Genomic DNA, 18,115 nt, shown 5'->3' with positions numbered 1-18,115 from the left:
ACTACATGAGCCCTCTTGTTACACTAGATGTTAGTACCTACCAGTGGCACACCCTTTCCACTGGGAAAAGGAAATTTTGGAGGACCAGTTTCAGTCCCACGAGCAGCTAGACAGAGCCCCATGTGCCTGAGTAAGGTTTATACAACTGAGATGGTGCTGCAGGTTCCCCAGAGGTTGCCCACTAGTGACTGTTCCACCTCAACAGCCATGCATCTCACCAGTGCGTGGCACATCTTTAGACTTATGTTTTTTTATGGAAGTTTCTACCATCCCCACAATCTGGGCAGTTGAGTCAAGATCCCCATTCCCTGTGACATACAATGTTCCACCGTCGTGCCTCACAATAGTTGCTAAAGCATGCCCAGAGCTTAAGGTGACAGAGGATTGGTGGTGCTACTAAAGCAATTAAGAGCATGTTTGGAAGCTTAGACTACAGAATCATGTACTGTGCCTATAATAAACATTACATGGGCAGACATGGGCAGAGTATTTGAAAGTCATAAACATCTTTAAACTCTCATACCAGCAGGCTGCTGTTACTGGTGATGCAAGAATGGAGGGAAGTCCATTTGCTTCCACACTGTCTCCTGCAAGCTCTAAATAACTGGCCAGAATGAATACAAATTTTTGTCAAATAGAAAGAAGCACACACCAGTGGACGAGCATCAATCCTTTATGATAGCTCTTTTAACAAATCCCACGTTGTTTACAGTATGTCCTTTCGATGGTATTGTAAAGGATGTTGTTTATTGGGCTGCTGAGGCAAGGCAGGATATTTCAGAAAATACTCTGAGAAAATCATGGAGAAAACTGTGGACATCTTTTGAATTACAGGACAACCTAGTTGAAAATGAAGAGGAGAATCTACTACAAATGATACAGACAACCCCTGGATGTGAAGAAGCTAGTGAAGGAGAAAGCTAGTGAAGGAGATGTAGATGAGTGGATGGCTGCAGATGGGGCACGTGTAGAGAACCAGGAAGAAGTGGACTGCTGTGACAATGAGCCTGAAAGAGACAATGGGGAGCTGGTGCCACACAGTGATGCAGCAGAAGACCTTGACCTCACGCTACATTATTTGGAGCAACAGCCCACAGCTCCACCTGCTGATTTGATGTTTTTGAGACGATGGCGCAACTATGCATCGTATAACAGACAGTCTTCATTACGCCAAAACACAATGACTGAGTTTTTGTCCTGTAAAAAGTAGGGATAAAATGTCCACTGTATTTTAGTAAGTTTGACAGCTTTTCTTTCATTGTTATGCATTGTTTAAACCTAATGTTTTCTTGCCAATTTTTCTAATACGTGTTTATTGTACTGTGTAAATTAAAATAGTGTATATGTACAGCAGTTTATCGCACAGTTTTCCATACTTAGACTAACATTTTTCATGTTCAGATTACTGGGGTTCGGGATAGCGGGACTCTGCTGTAATCAGATTGTATGTAGGCTGCTTTACTTGGTCACTTGTATACTGTTCATATCTGTGTTCTCATATAAGCATATTTACACATTGCCTTTACTCTAGGCCATTCATTTGTCCTATCCATACCAACATATACAGTTAGTAACCTCAGGACGCTATCTACATCTGTAACTCTTCGTTGAGCTCTTTTACCTCTTCATCAGAATGCGAGGAAGTTGATGCACACAAGTAAATGACGTATGTGCAGTACCTGCAACACAGTACGCTCTACTTAATTTTCTTATTTGACCAAAGCCTACACAAGAATTTCCTCCCTGCTCTCTTCTTCTGTAAGAAAACAAATGGCTCAACTGTAATTGTAATTGCTCTCTATTTTATCCACCACACTTATGATAAACTGTACTACTTGTCATTTTATATTATCTGACTACTTTTACAACTTTTAATAATTAAAAAAAGAAAAAGAAAATGAGCAGAAACAGATCGGTTTCTATGGGCCATTTTATTGTTTATGTAACCAAACTTCACCTACTCGTAGCAGGGTTCAGCTGCAGCATGCCCCATTCCTAAAGCCACTGCCTGGGTTTCAATAGTCCACTACTCCCAATACTCTTTCATAGAGCCAGAATAGAGACATCCTCAGAATTCAAACAAACACTGAGTTGTTCTAAAATTCCACCAATAGTTAGGGATAGGAATTTCAATCACTAGCGAGTCTAAAAAAAATAAACACGTTCTGCAAGATCTCAAAGCATCTCTATATGAAGTTGATAGTGGTGCACTCTCTTGAGCATGTATGGGTATCACAACATACTGGTAGTCTTAAGTTTTTTATGTTCCGTGAATCATACTCCCAATAACTCCCTGCGTTGTGGAATGTGTCAGCAAGTTTAACAAACTAGATATATTTTCTCTGACTACATACCCAATATCTACATAACATGATATTTCGTTTTACTCTTAATTGCTGTAATCCCATCAGACATATAATGGATGATACCATACTATTAAACCGCCACTCTACACCTACGCCTGACAAGTTCACTACAAGTGTGGAACAGCAAAGCCTGGCTGGCAGATCACACGAGCCCACAAATCAGCCTTCAGTCAGACAACAAATGTATTCATATTCAAGGCTGACAGGCATATTGATGACTCTGCAAGACACCAGTTATTGTAAGGACTACCCACACCATAACCGAGCATACTTGGAATCCACTACCATTACCACTACAGGAACTGCTAATAAAGCCTGTCCACACCACGTTAAGAACTCAACAGAGTTTGTGAAAGCGATTCAAGAGACATCTGGACAAGGGTGATTGCCCAGTCAGCTGCAATGTAACATCTTACTTCACACAGGTAATACTAGAGGTATTACTAGAGAGTAACTTTGGGAGCAACATGGTGAATCCGGTTTCAGATGCACTCACCACACTTACATGCAATAAGATGAAAAATTCTATGAACAGATAGATGGAATCAACACAGAATACTCTCTAATTCAAGGAACCACTAACTTATATATGGATCACTTTGAGGCAACAGCTCTCAAATCCACATGCCTGAAATCAAAGAAGTTGTACGGATATATTGGTGGTGCATTTGTGGTTTGGCCGCATGGTGGAGAAAAAAATACAAGAATTACTGCGCTACCTTAACAGCTTACACAATAATGTCAGCTTCACCAGGGAGCTATCATTCCTAAACATTCTGATAAAGAATCCTGATAGCATGCTGAGGCATTCTGTCTACGCCAATAACTGTTACCATCCAGAGCAATGCAAATCTGTGCTCACCATCAGCGCGGCGCAGAGAGCAGGTGACATAAGCGACAAGGAAAGTCTGTCTACCGACTTGTAGCAAAAAATCTCAGACACACAAACAAGACGTGCCCTCCAGCTGAGCAAGAAGAAATAACAAAACATTCCACATGAAGAACATGTGAGCAGTGTTTGCCTCAACCAAACCAGCATGCCTGCAGTGGCAAAACAACATTAACAAAGGACACACATTTACTTTTGAATAGAGAAAGGTGCTGTGTTACACTAGTGAGTTCTGGAATTTGTTCATCAAACAGGCAGTGCAAATAAAAGTTTGTGACAATCTTGTCAACTGGAATAGAGGTTTCCAACTGAGCTCTGCATGGGATATGTTGTTGTTGTTGTTGTCTTCAGTTCTGAGACTGGTTTGATGCAGCTTTCCATGCTACTCTATCCTGTGCAAGCTTCTTCATCTCCCAGTACTTACTGCAACCTACATCCTTCTGTCTCACACATCTTGCTCACCAGATGGTAGAGTTTTGTCAGGACTGGCTCCCCCAAGGCCGTCAATAGTTCTAATGGAATGTTGTCTACTCCCGGGGCCTTGTTCCTACTCAGGTCTTTCAGTGCTCTGTCAAACTCTTCACGCAGTATCGTATCTCCCATTTCATCTTCATCTACATCCTCTTCCATTTCCATAATATTGTCCTCAAGTACATCGCCCTTGTATAGACCCTCTATATACTCCTTCCACCTATCAGCTTTCCCTTCTTTGCTTAGAACTGGGTTTCCATCTGAGCTCTTGATATTCATACAAGTGGCTCTCTTTTCTCCAAAGGTCTCTTTAATTTTCCTGTAGGCAGTATCTATCTTACCCCTAGTGAGATAAGCCTCTACATCCTTACATTTGTCCTCTAGCCATCCCTGCTTAGCCATTTTGCACTTCCTGTCGATCTCATTTTTGAGACGTTTGTATTCCTTTTTGCCTGCTTCATTTACTGCGATTTTATATTTTCTCCTTTCATCAATTAAATTCAATATGTCTTCTGTTACCCAAGGATTTCTACTAGCCCTCGTCTTTTTACCTACTTGATCCTCTGCTGCCTTCACTACTTCATCCCTCAAAGCTACCCATTCTTCTTCTACTCTATTTCTTTCCCCCATTTTTGTCAATTGTTCCCTTATCTCTCCCTCAAATTCTGTACCACCTCTGGTTTAGTCAGTTTATCCAGGTTCCATCTCCTTAAATTCCCACCTTTTTGCAGTTTCTTCAGTTTTAATCTACAGTTCATAACCAATAGATTGTGGTCAGAGTCCACATCTGCCCCTGGAAATGTCTTACAATTTAAGACCTGGTTCCTAAATCTCTGTCTTACCATTATATAATCTATCTGATACCTTCTAGTATCTCCAGGATTCTTCCATGTATACAACCTTCTTTTATGATTCTTGAACCAAGTGTTAGCTATGATTAAGTTATGCTCTGTGCAAAATTCTACCAGGCGGCTTCCTCTTTCATTTCTCTTCCCCAATCCATATTCACTCACTATGTTTCCTTCTCTCCCTTTTCCTACTCTCAAATTCTAGTCACCAATGACTATTAAATTTTCATCTCCCTTCACTACCTGAATAATTTCTTTTATCTCATCATACATTTCATCAATTTCTTCATCATCTGCAGAGCTAGTTGGCATATAAACTTTTACTACTGTAGTAGGTTTGGGCTTCGTGTCTATCTTGGCCACAATAATGCGTTCACTATGCTGTTTGTAGTAGCGTACCTGCACTCCTATTTTTTTATTCATTATTAAACCTACTCCTGCATTACCCCTATTTGATTTTGTATTTATAACCCTGTATTCACCTGACCAAAAGTCGTGTTCCTCCTGCCACCGAACTTCACTAATTCCCACTATATTAAACTTCAACCTGTCCATTTCCCTTTTTAAATTTTCTAACCTACCTGCCCGATTAAGGGATCTGACATTCCACGCTCCGATGGGATATGGTGTTAGCAAAAATATGTCAAGATTGCTCTGATGTGAAAGCAGTAGAGGCAGCAGGCAGAATAAACAGGTTGCAGCAGTTTTGACAACTGCACCTTCCCCTTCCATCCTGTCGGGAGGCCTCCCAACCACCACCTATGTCAGCTCTTCTGAAACCATGCAACTGACCCACCTATTGGATCCTTGGCAGGGGAGTCTGCAGTCCAATGGCTATAAAGGAATAAACTAGACAAGAACCTGACACTTTGCCTGAAGAGAATGAGTAGGAAACTCATCAAAATATTGCAACAACACGTCGCCACAGCTTGACTGATAAACGGAGAAGATTCTTGTCAAAAGTAAAGCAGTAATTTGAAACACAGCTTAAATTTTAATAACTAGAAACCAATGATGCTGAACTCCATCATATGAAGGCACTTGCTAATCTATACAGATCTTCCCCATTCGCATCAGTTGAATGATCAGCCTACAACTTAACTAAGTTTCTTTTCCCCTTCAAGCACTGTACAGTGTTACAGACCTAGCACAAACTATTCACTGTGAGTAGTAAGCAAAACATTCATTAGTGAGTCAGCCTAAGGTCACATCGGGCAAGTTTGACATTCTCAGTCTGACATGTTACCATGATGTAAGAAGCATGTCTACTTCTGGGGTGTCATTACATCAATACTTGTCCCATAGATCATGAAGACAACTTTTCATAATGATGTGGAATGTGTGAGTTTAACATAAGGTTTCTGCATGCAATATAATTTTTTTCTTTTCTATTACAATTACTACATCATATCTAAAAATTCATCTATTGAGTAGTAGTTGTCATTTAGAAATTCTTTTAATTTCTTTTTAAATGCCAGTTAGCTATCTGTCAGACTTTTAATGCTATTTGGTAAATGACGACAGACTTTTGTGTCACCATAATTCACCCCTTCCTGTGCCAAAGTCAGATTTAACCCAGAATAGTGAAGATCATTCTTTCTTCTAGTTTTGTTGCTATGCACTTTGCTATTATTTTTGAATTGGGATGGGTTTTAATAACAAATTTCATAACTGAATATATGTATTGTGAAAGTACTATGAATATCCTTAGTTCCTTAAATAAATGTCAGCAAGTTGATCTTGGTTGGGCTCCAGCTATTATTCTGACTACACACTTTTGTGCAGTGAATACTTTTTCTCTTAATGGTGAATTATCCCATAATATGATCCAATATGACAGCACTGAGCGAAAATAGATGCAGTACAGTAATTTATTGATACGTTTATCACCAAAATTTGCAATAGCCCTAGTAGTGTAAGTAGCTGAACTCCCACATTTCAGTAGATCATCAATGTTTTTCTTCCAATTCAATTTCTCATCAATGAACACACCCATAAATCTTCAATATTCTGCCTTGCGAACAGACTTCTGTTCAAAGCCTATATTTATCAATGGCGTTATGCCATTTACTATACAGAATTGTATATACCGTGTTTTCTCAAAATTCAGTGAGAGTCCATTTGCAGAGAACAACTTAATAATTTTCTGAAAGACATTATTTACAATTTCCTGAGCTAATTCTTCTTTTTGGGTGTAATTATGATCAATGAAAAGAACTAGCTTTGCATTTTCATGAATACAGAGTGGCAAGTTGTTAATACATATCAAGAACAGTAAGGGACCCAAGACTGAACACTGTGGGACACCATTCTTGATACCTCCCCAGTTAGACTTTGCTGAATTTTGCAGACTATCTGTACTGTTAATTTCCACCTTGTGCATTCTTCCAGTTAAATATGAATTAAACTATTTGTGCACAGTCCCACTCATACCGTAATACTTAAGCTTAGAAGTAGTCACACAGTCAAAAGTCTTTGAAAGATCAGAAAATATCCCAATGGGTGATGTTCAGTTATTCAGTGTGTTTAATATATGATCAGTGAAAGCATACATGCCATTTTCTGTTGAAAAGCTTTTCTGAAAATTAAACTGGCATTTTGTTGGTCTTCATTTTTACAAACATGTGAAGCTATTCTCGAATACATTACTTTCGCCAGAATTGTGGATAAAGGAGTCAGAAGTGAGATTGGGCAGCAGTTGTTAGCATCAGACCTATCTCCTTTTATATGCAATGGTTTAACAAGAGCACATTTCAGTCTATCTGGAACAGTGCCTGGTTTCAGCGAACTACAACGCATATGGCTGAAATCCTACTTATGTGTTGAGAATAAGCTTTTAGTACTCTGTTGGAAATGACATCAATTTACTTTTGAGTGAATTTATTATTTTCCTAATTTCAGTAGGAGAGGTGGGGTTGGAATTCCATTTTATCAAACTGCATAGGTATTGCCGCTCCCATATACAGCCTTGCATTTTCTAAATAACAGCTGGGTCCTATTTTCTCTACAACACTTAAAAAGTGATTATTAAAAATATTATCTACTTCTGTCTTTTTGTTAACAAATTTTTCATCGAGTTTGATAGAAATATGGTCTTCCTGTGCTCTCAATTGCCCTGTTTCCCTTTTAACATTATTTCACATTGTTGTAATTTTATCATCAGAGGTGCCAATCTCAGACATAATGCACATACTTCTGGACTTTTTAAGAACTTTTCTTAATACAGTGCAGTAGCTTTTATAATGTTTGACTGTTTCTGGATTAATACTTCTTCTAGCTATTAGACATATACTTGTGGGGTGAGTATTGAAATCTCTCATGCTTCTTATGACAAGCTCTTGCAGTCACATCTCCACCTATGGTGCAATAGCCTGCCAGCACCTGAAAAGCTTAACAAGACATAACCTGTACTAAGTCTTGCTAGAGCTATGCAAAATGCAGTCTCAGTCCAGTCCTGAGCATGTCTAAATTTCTGAGCCTAGGATCAACACCACCAATTGGACACTGGGAAGAAACCACACTGTAATACACCTTAACTGATGATGGGGAAGTATATAAATATATAAATCAATGCAGAACTATTTAAACCTAATGTCTCTAAAATATAAGTCCAAGTTAACCTTTGTGGTTACAGTCCTCTTCAGTGCCACAGCAAGATAGACAGAAGTATCTGTTGTATGAAGCACATAAAACTGTATCAGATGATTTTCTGCCATTGAAAACTTTTCTCGATCCATTAAACACTTCATAATCAAAGGCAAGAAGAGTTGTCAGCTGTCTTTGGTAATATGATGGAAAGAGACTACCCTTGAAGCAATAGTGGTAAAAAGCATAAAGAATAAGTAGATATATGCTCGCTTACACAAGTAGATATATACACACTTACACACTTTCGCACTCTAAAAACTTTTGATTGGTTTCATGAGTTACCGCAGGATATGATCCCACATGACATAACAGAATAAAAGTAAACAAAATATGCAAGTGTGTGTGTGTGTGTGTCTATTTCAAATAGACTTGTTTAGGTGATTCAGCAATTCTGTTGTATGCCCTTACCAACTGAATTTATTATTGAGTTGTAATCCCATAAATTTACACTGTCAACCTCTTCTATAGGCCTATGCATGTCTTCATATGTTAGACACATGCCAGAACGAAATCTCTTAAGACAGTCTGAACTGCATATGGTAGGTCTTTTTGGTGTTTAATGACAGTGAATTAACTTTAAAGCATTTACTAGCATCAGTGAAAATTTGTTCAGCAGCCATTTTGACAGGTCACAGAAAATGCTAGTGGGCTCTAATTTGTTATCTAATGAACCAAGTATATTCTCACTGTACATGTAAATAGACTTCTCTGTATCGGAACGCTTAAGGAACCCAAACTGTGACTTGAACGATATATTATTTGTGGTCAGATGATGAACATAATGCTTAAACATAACCTTTTCAGTTGTGTTTGAAAAAGCCAGTAAAAGTGAAATTGGTCAATAGTTTGACGGTACCTCTTTATCCCCCTTCTTGTAATGAGGCTTAACTTCAGCATATTTTAGTCAGTCTCGAAATGTTCTGTTGACATGTAAGAGATTGATTACACAAAAACAATTCAAAACAGAACTCAACTCACATGAATAATCTTTGGTTAACTTCATTGATATTTTATTATAACCACTAGAATACTTTGATTTTAAGGATTTTATGATAGATGCCACTTCTTTGGGAGAACTGAGTGTCATTTCCATTTCACTGGAGCTATTTGTAGCCAATGGTCTCAGATATTCCATTGCACTGTTTACTGAACCCGATAACACCAAGCTGTCAGTAACAGAAATAAGGTATTTGTTTAAGAGGCTTGTAACGCTACGTGCACTTGTTACAAATGTCTCATTTATTTTTAGAGCTATCTGTTCCTCTTCTTTCCTGGCCTCTCCCATCTATGTCTTCACTACACCCCATAGAGCTTTTATTTTGTTGTAAACAATGACTATACAAAATAGCATAACCTTCCACGTATGACAGGTCACAGGAGGTAAACGGAGAAGTATTTACTGCCAGAGAACTGGAGAAAGTTGTGACTTGTCAGTAAATGAAGAAAGCACAAAAAACGTATGTTTCATGTAGAAGCACAGCAGTGTTAGTAATGGTAGCAGCTGTATATAACCAATAAAAGTGTAGCCAAAAATTTCAAAAATATTGAAATAAATTTAAAGTTACATAAAGTCTATCAATTAATGAGACAAACAACCCCTGGTTTAATGGTTTTGCAAATAATCCAAAACACATACAACTTTAAAACATATAGCCTACTCCTACCACAACTTCATCTATGTAGTCACAATGAATGATCTCAAGAAAGCTTAGGGATTCCTCTTTGCCATCATACAAAATTTATTTGCTTAGAATTGTTTCACCTAACTGGAACATAGAACTCTGCACTACACAGCATTTCCATTTTTAACCACATCAGAAAAATGTATGTCCACCTAAGAAGCTTTAGGAAGATTCCCCATTGAAATTAATTTCTTTAAAAAAATAATAATTTATTATTTAAACTCTCCTATTCATTCTCCTGGTCATATGCGAGTCACTAACTCAACAGTGGAGCAGCTTACAGAGCACTACTGTATGTTGAGTTTTCCACATGGTGTCTGTGATGTTATTTCAGCTTGTTATTTCATTGGATATAATATAATAAGATTGTCTTCTCACGCAACTTACACAAATGTTTGTTTATGACAAAGCTAATCTTGGAGACCAGCAAATTTTGTAAATGCAGTCCTAAAGAATTTTGTAAATTCATATTTAATTTGTCAAAATTGTCAAAAGAAATAACTTTTACAGCTTAGTCAAGAATTGATAGATTTAGAAAGTTGACATGTTTAACTTCGATTGCATCTGATCTTTGGGATCAGTTATGTACTAAAAAATGGAGTTGTAATTTGAAACCTATGTTAGGCAGCATGAATAAATTTTGTGAAACAAGGCTAAAATTGTGTTTCATTTAATTCAGACAGCTAATACACATCAAACACTGGTGGGAAACCACAGGATAGTGGTTAGCATAGGAGTGTAAATAAAATCCTGGAAAAAAAAACACTAGCAAAATTTCAGAGTATTCCTTGTCTCCAAATTCCTCCTTTCCTAACCAAATCAAGTACTTGTGCCCCATCCTCACAATTATGTTTTGAGATGTGAATCCTATGCCATCCACCCTCCAGCAGTATGGATACCAGAACGCAATCCACACTGAACACCTGAATGCGGCAGAGGGAGTGAAGTGGTCAGTGCGCCACAAGCATGTGAAACATCCATAGGAAAACGAATATTACCCAAGCAAAATGATTCTGTCATTCAAAATGTTTAAATAAAATATATTTTGCCGTTTCTGACTAGAAAAAAGTGTAGAAATGGGTTTCAGAGTCACATAAGAGATAAAAAATTCTTTAGTTGTCATGGGTTGTGTATCTTGACATTTCCACGCAAAACTGATTCATTGCGTTCTGCACATAAGCTTGTTGCAAAAAAATTTCTTTAGAATAGCAGTATGGTGCAAATACATGAATAAATTTGTAGTACCATTACAAATATGCCTGTTCCACTTGAAACATGTGATAGACAAGAAATTATTAAAAAATGAACATGTGAAATTAGTCATCAAGGCAGCCTATTAATTTTTTAGTATTTCTACAAGTCCTGCACATCAAAACGAGACTCATCAAATAATGACTGCAAAGAAACTATAGCGAATGAAACTTATTATTCCTTTTTTTAACCAGTCACTAGTAGTTTTGAATAGTGATGTGTTGAGAACACCTGTTGCTCATTACATCACTGGTAAAGCAAAACACACCCTGTTGTTGCTACTATTTTATGATTTAAACTTATGTCATCAGTATTTCGTATTTTATAGGTATGTAAACTTAAACCATGAAATGCAAATGAGAATACGGGCAATACAAGCAAGCACAGATGTTGCTCTGCCACATCTCGGGTGCACGCAAATACCTCGGTTTCAAAATGCTGAACTCAATAGTATGAAAATAGCTGCCTTTTCAAAACTGAAAGAGAAAATTGTGTACATATGAAGAATGTAATTAACTGTACACTGTGATAAGTTTTCTGTGTACATTTTGTTGTTGCTTTCCTCCTTTCTGTTCCTCCACAGCGCGACGCTGTTGTGTGCTGCATACTGCCGAATTCTTGTAGAGCTCAAGATCTTCGTCTTCACTGCTGTCACTGAGATCAAGTGTAATTGGCGATAGCATGGTACCGGAATTGCAGATTACCACCGAAGTCACCACGGGACGAAGTAGTATGCAACAATTTCGTGAACAACAACGCGTAATTTACGTATCATATGAATCACTTATCGTCACGGTTCCCGCCATCCGCTTATCGCTCGTAAGACATTTCCCGTATTTGAACGATACCAGTCTCTGCCTATTATTCACATCTGTCAGGAATTTATGTTTTATCCTTTTACATATATAATACTGGAGAAAGCATTTATTCATTTGTTGGCCAATTCTTCATGTTTCAGATCTCCACCCGTCTGGATCTGCAGATAGTTCTGGCCTCTGGGGGTTCGATAATCGATATTATTGGCCAATTGGGTATTGGTAGACTGTAGGATGGTTGTCATATCTTTGCAACGTTTTGTTTAGTCTTTGAGTTAGTAACCAATTCACGAAGGCACATGTGTTGTGTAATGAAAACATGAGGCTTTTATCGGAAAGTGATTTTACTTCCAAAAAACAAAAAGTGTTTTCCAAAAAAGCCAAGCGATTTGATCGTAATGCGGTTCGTCGTAGCATAGCTAACGTAAGTTGCAGTTTAGATGACGATGATAGTGATGTGAAAAGTGTTTCTAGGAAAAATGTGCTTTCATTGAGTGGTAATGAAGAAACAACTTTAATGAAGTCGAGGGAGAAAAAACTCGGAAACAGGAGGAGTAGCATTGCCAAGTGGGATGTTACAGAATTATCTCCTTCCTCGCAATATGTCAACGAAAAATCAGCGGATGATACAGAAAAGCTTAAAAGTATCCGGGTGGAGAGAAAAAGGAAGGTGCCGCCGGCAGTAACACACATTGTCGAGGATGAAAGTATTGGTACAGGAAAGAAAGAAAAATTAAGTCGGAGGGAGCAGAGCAGACATACGAAAGCAGCAAGCACAAATAGGAAAGAAGTTGAAAGCGATTTGGAAGATGTTGAAGGTAAGTTATTATAGATGACTTTAAGAAGCGAATACGGGAGAAGTCCCATCTACTCAACAGACAAGTTATTGTAGTAGATAAAGTAAGTGTACTGCAACGCCGGCCGCTGTGGCCTAGCGGTTCTAGGCGCTTCAGTCCGGAACCGCACCGCTGCTACGGTCGCAGGTTCGAATCCTGCCTCGGGTATGGATGTGTGTGTTGTCCTTAGACTAGTTAGGTTTAAGTAGCTCTAAGCCTCATGGACTGATGACCTCAGGTCTTAAGTCCCATAGAGCTTACAGCCACTTTGTACTGCAACGTTTCATCTGCGTTTGCTGCCCAATATAAAAGTACTTGTTAGTAGCTTACCGTCTGTGCAACAATTCTTCCACTTATTAAAATTTTTTAGTTACAACAACAAGCATCCTTTATATATGGTAGAACTCCATCAATATTTTTTGCAATATAATGCCCCCCCCCCCCCCCTTGTACCTCTCCCACTTTCTGTAATCTGGAATGACATGACACTCAGCTCACATACCCTTCGCTTTCCATCTATGTTTATGTTTGTACTATACAAGCCACCTTATGGAATGTGGCAGAGGGTACTTTTATCCCACATTTGTGCTTTTACCCCACTTTTGATCCATCCACAAATCTTCCTGGGTGAATCAGTCATTGGTAAGACCCCATGTGAGACAGACCTCTCTAATTTCACCTCCATATTTTTTTTTTTTTTTTTTGAGAGATATACATAGGAGGAAGTAATATATTGTTTTTGAAGCTCCTAGGAATGTACACACTCAGAATTTTAGCATGGGGTTAAACTGCAATGTGATGCCTGTTCCTTTAGCATCCACCATTTGAGTTGGATGACCATCTTTGTGACACATGCCTAGTAGATAAACCAGTGATGACACACACTGCTCTTATTTGGATCTTTCGTATTACCATGTCAACCTTCTCTGGTATGAATCCCAGACTGATTAGAAATATTTAGATATTGCTTGAACCAGGGGTTGGACTATACTTCCTGGGGATTCTTGTAACGAATCAAAGTTGGCATTCACCTTATCTGTGATTAGTTTTATGTGAATAGTTCCACTTTCCATTGATCTGCACATATACTCAAATTTATTAACAGAGTGTGGCTACTTCGAGCAATTATTCAGCAATTGAGTAATGATACACTAATGCGTCTTTTTGCATCTTTTGGAAAAAGGAATTTCATCTTTCAGCCTTCTGTCTTTCAACGTCTTCCCCCCCCCCCCCCCCCCCCCCCCTGAATAAATCCATTTACTGATTTAATGTAGGACCAGAAGTTTGTAGGATTTTCTGTCACATCAGTAGACAGAATTGTGCTTTCGAATTTGTTGAATGTTGACATACGCCTTCCCTTGTGCTAATTTTGCATTCTTTCATTTTTGTATGTGTGGTTTTAAGTTGCACATGACAAGCAAGATGGAAAGTATTAGTATTGGAAGCAAAAGTGCATGACAAATAATATAGCATTGTTCAAGAACCAAAGACCTAGGGTTGGCTGAATTCTTCTAAGGTTATACTGAACATTTACCAAAATTTGATAAATATGAAGAATCTAAGTAGGCCTATCGAAAGTAGGGGCAAATATGCAGTATTTCCCGATTTCTGAAAAGCATTTGACAAAATACCTCATCTATGCTTTTTATGGAAAGTACTATTGTAAGGGATATCAAACTTTGTATGGCGGGATTGAGGATTCTTCTGGTAGGGAGCATGCAGCAAGTTACCATACCTTGCATGGAGAGTAATTGACAGATGTAGATGTAATGTTGAATGTGCTGCTGAGAGATGTCTTGGGAACCATGCTGTTCAGAATATTAATGACTTGTGAACAATATTAATAGTAACATCAGACTTTATATGCCTCCCAGACAGACCCAAACTTCCACAAGCCACTCTGTCTACATCCCTATACCATTGTCTCTTACTTTTATCACTGAATATTCACAGATTAATTCTCTTGTTGGTCTGGGAGGTGTGCATGGATAGCCTAATATTAGGTCCATCACAAATTTTTGTATGCTACCAACATATAGAATGTCTGTACCTAATACATTTAATTCCAAGTTATCCTGAGAAAGCATATTTAAAATTTTCAAGAACCAGCTTTAAATGATATGTATGGTATGTTGATAGAGACACACACACACAAAATTCAAGCTTTTGCAATGCACGGTTGCTTCGTCAGGAAAGAGGGAAGGAGAGGGAAAGACGAAAGGATGTGGGTTTTAAGGGAGAGGGTAAGGAGTCATTCCAATCCCGGGAGCGGAAAGACTTACCTTAGGGGGAAAAAAGGACAGGTATACACTGGCACACACACACATATCCATCCGCATATACACAGACACAAGCAGACATTTGTTACTGGTCATTCCCACATAGAAAGCTTCACAGTGTAGGCAGGTCAGTTGGTAAATCACATGGGTGCTTTGACACGTGGCTCTGCCTTTGATCGTGTACACCCTCCGGGTTACAGGACTGGAGTAGGTGGTGGAGGGAAGGTGCATGGGACAGGTTTTACACTGGGGACAGTTAACAAGGGTAGGAACCAGAGGGTAGGGAAGGTGGTACAAATGTCTACTTATGTCTGTGTATGTGCGGAAGGATATATTAAAACCCACATCCTTTCGTCTTTCCCTCTCCTTCCCTCTTTCCTGACGAAGCAACCGTTGGTTGTGAAAGCTTGAATTTTGTGTGTATGTTTGTGTTTGTTTGTGTGTCTATCGACATGCCAGCGCTTTCGTTTGGTAAGTCACATCATCTTTGTTTTTAGATATATACATATATTAACTTTTCATTATATTTTGTTGTTATGTTCAATTGTTGTGCAATGTATCATTGTGATAGAACCTGTTAATGAGTGAGCAGATCACTAACAAATTAATTGTTCATGTGATTTTCTCTAGGTGACACTACCATTGGTTCTGATGTGCAGCAATCTGCTTTTGAGGAACCAATCGTCACAACAGAAGAAGTAAGTTCATAACCGTGAGTAACATATTGGCATGTTAAATATCTTTGTAAAGGTTCAATGGTGCTGTTCTTGTGAGTGAAAAGATATCAGTTGCGAAATGCAAAATTTAATTGCTCCTTGAATCCATTGTATGGTAATTTTATCCTTTTAATAACTGAATATTGTAATACTACCCATCGGCTCCTGTCCATGGTGTCATCAAGATGGTGGACACACCTATTTCAAACTTGTATAATCTGACAAATGTGATGTCATCCATGCGAACCGTCGAAGATAATATGAAAAATGCTTCAATGGTTCATGGGCACCACGTCAGGAAGTTGTGAGTGCTGCATAATATTTCAATGAGATGCTGCATGTTGTCTTCAGGTGTTTACTGATATGTTGCTGAGTGGCTTGCCAATGCATACACTGGCTTGCTAGAAAAGTGCAGGTGCCAAGTGTTGGGTCTATAATGTCATCATAGATGAATCGTAGAGGATGATGTTATCCAGTGTCCCCTGTCAGAGAAACAGGCTGTGATCTTTGCATGCTTTTGACATGGGAAAAGGGAGACAACAAATCAAAGGCCAGAATACACACAGGCAGGTGTTGGTGCCCAGGTTAAATGTCCAGACTCCGATTCCCCACCTGTTTTGACTTATTCATTCATCTGCAGCCGACAATGCCTTAGTATTGCCAAGCTGGTTCCTATGTCTTGCTAAGTTGAAATCCTGTGTCTGTTAATCAGATCATTACTTATCCATATTTTGACTGCTTCTTTAATGATGGAAGTGGACAAAAGGGTCATTGTCTCTCTGTAGTTCATTCTCTGTCCAAAGTCAATGCAGTGTCCAGCAACATCATATAGTCTTCACGGATTTGCTGCCGGATAACGTTGTGCAAATTCCACAATATTTCCTCAGAGCAACTGTCGGACATCTTCTGGTGGTTCAACCTTGCTCGTGGCTAGGTACGACTGATGTTATCCACACACCGACGCTCTGTTTTTAGAACAGGTGTGCGAAGAATGCGTAGCTGCGGAAGTCGCTCATGCGCAGTGATTTGCCATATTCAAACTCCAGCTGCCAAAACTCGCAGAGCGGCTCTCCCGCGCGTGCACTGTACGCTGCGTTTGTCAAGTGCGGCCACACATTACTTACCAACAGCCGTACTAGGCCAGTGTTATGACGGGCCTGTTAGCGAAGAATCTTGATTTTCAAGGTGTAATTTAATAGCAGCCAATGCAGGGTTCCAGGCTGTGCTCAGTTGAAATCCTGTATCCTTGTTGATGAGATTATCGGCTGTACGGATATGTATTGCTTCCTTAATGACGCAGTCCCAGAAAGATGATGCCGAGGATAAATCTTCCGTTTTTTCATAAATCATACAATGTCCTGTATTCAGGCAGTGTTCTGCAATTGGCGACTTTTCCGCTTGACAGAGGCATGTATGACGCTGATGTTCATCGCATTGTTCTTGTACTGTGCAGTATGTCTGGCCTATATACGCTGCCCCACACTGACAAGGAATCTTGTACACACCTCATTTCCTCAGTCCAAGGTCATCCTTAACCGAACCCAACAGGTTTCTCTGTTTTCCAGATGGTTGAAAAACACACTTAATTCCATATCTCCTGAGGACTCTTTTGATTCGTGATGACATGGCACCAAAATATGCCAAAAGACCGAAGTGGTGGGTGTCTTCGTATCTTCATTCTGCTCCATAGATTGAACTCCCCTGGGCATGAATGCATTATGTACCTGTCTCTCAGAATAACAGTTTTGTCGGAACACTGTCTTCAAATGTTGTAATTCACTCGACAGGCTGTCAGGATCAGATACGACATGTGCTCTATGAACTAACGTACATAATGCTACCACATTGTGCAGGATGATGGCAGCTTGTGGCCTGCAGATGTAGATCTATATGCGTTGGCTTGCAGTAGACGCTGTGTCCCAATGTTCCACCTGCATTCCTTGGTACAAACTGTGTTTTTCAACATCTGCAAAACTGAGAAACTTGTTGGATTCAGTTAAGGATGACCTTGGACTGAGGAAATGTGGTGTGTACAAGATTCCTTGTCAGTGTGGGGCAGCATATATAGGCTAGACATGCCGCACAGTACAAGAACGCTGCGATGAACATCAGCGTCGTACACGCCCTCGTCAACCGGAAAAGTCGCCAATTGCGGAACACTGCCTGAATACAGGACATCGTATGATTTATGAAAAGACGGAAGATTTATCCTCGGCATCATCTTTCTGGGACTGCGTCATTAAGGAAGCAATACATATCCTTACAGCCGATAATCTCATCAACAAGGATACAGGATTTCAACTGAGCACAGCCT

At 39.1% G+C, this 18,115-nt stretch overlaps 2 protein-coding genes across 3 annotated transcripts in view; one reads left to right on the top strand and one right to left on the bottom strand.

Moving 5' to 3' along the window:
- The window catches only part of LOC126484577 (fanconi-associated nuclease 1-like), a 139,678-nt gene extending 127,537 nt beyond the window's left edge, over positions 1-12,141 (bottom strand). For both annotated transcript variants that reach the window (XM_050108138.1, XM_050108139.1), the window contains exon 1: positions 11,701-12,141. In XM_050108138.1, the coding sequence (XP_049964095.1) occupies positions 11,701-11,838 (138 nt within the window). In that variant the 5' untranslated portion in view covers positions 11,839-12,141. The remainder of the gene's footprint in view (positions 1-11,700) is intronic.
- Positions 12,142-12,254: 113 nt separating this feature from the next.
- LOC126484021 (ribosomal L1 domain-containing protein 1-like) overlaps positions 12,255-18,115 on the top strand; it is a 58,468-nt gene continuing 52,607 nt past the window's right edge. The window contains exons 1-2 of the mRNA XM_050107347.1: positions 12,255-12,788; positions 15,716-15,783. Coding sequence (XP_049963304.1) covers positions 12,290-12,788; positions 15,716-15,783 — 567 coding nt within the window. The 5' untranslated portion in view covers positions 12,255-12,289. The remainder of the gene's footprint in view (positions 12,789-15,715; positions 15,784-18,115) is intronic.

Source organism: Schistocerca serialis, chromosome 6 (assembly GCF_023864345.2).
Source record: "Schistocerca serialis cubense isolate TAMUIC-IGC-003099 chromosome 6, iqSchSeri2.2, whole genome shotgun sequence".
NCBI classification, from domain to species: Eukaryota; Metazoa; Arthropoda; class Insecta; order Orthoptera; family Acrididae; genus Schistocerca; species Schistocerca serialis.
The sequence above is the reverse complement of the archived record's forward strand: the minus strand, read 5'-3'. Positions and strand labels throughout refer to the sequence as shown.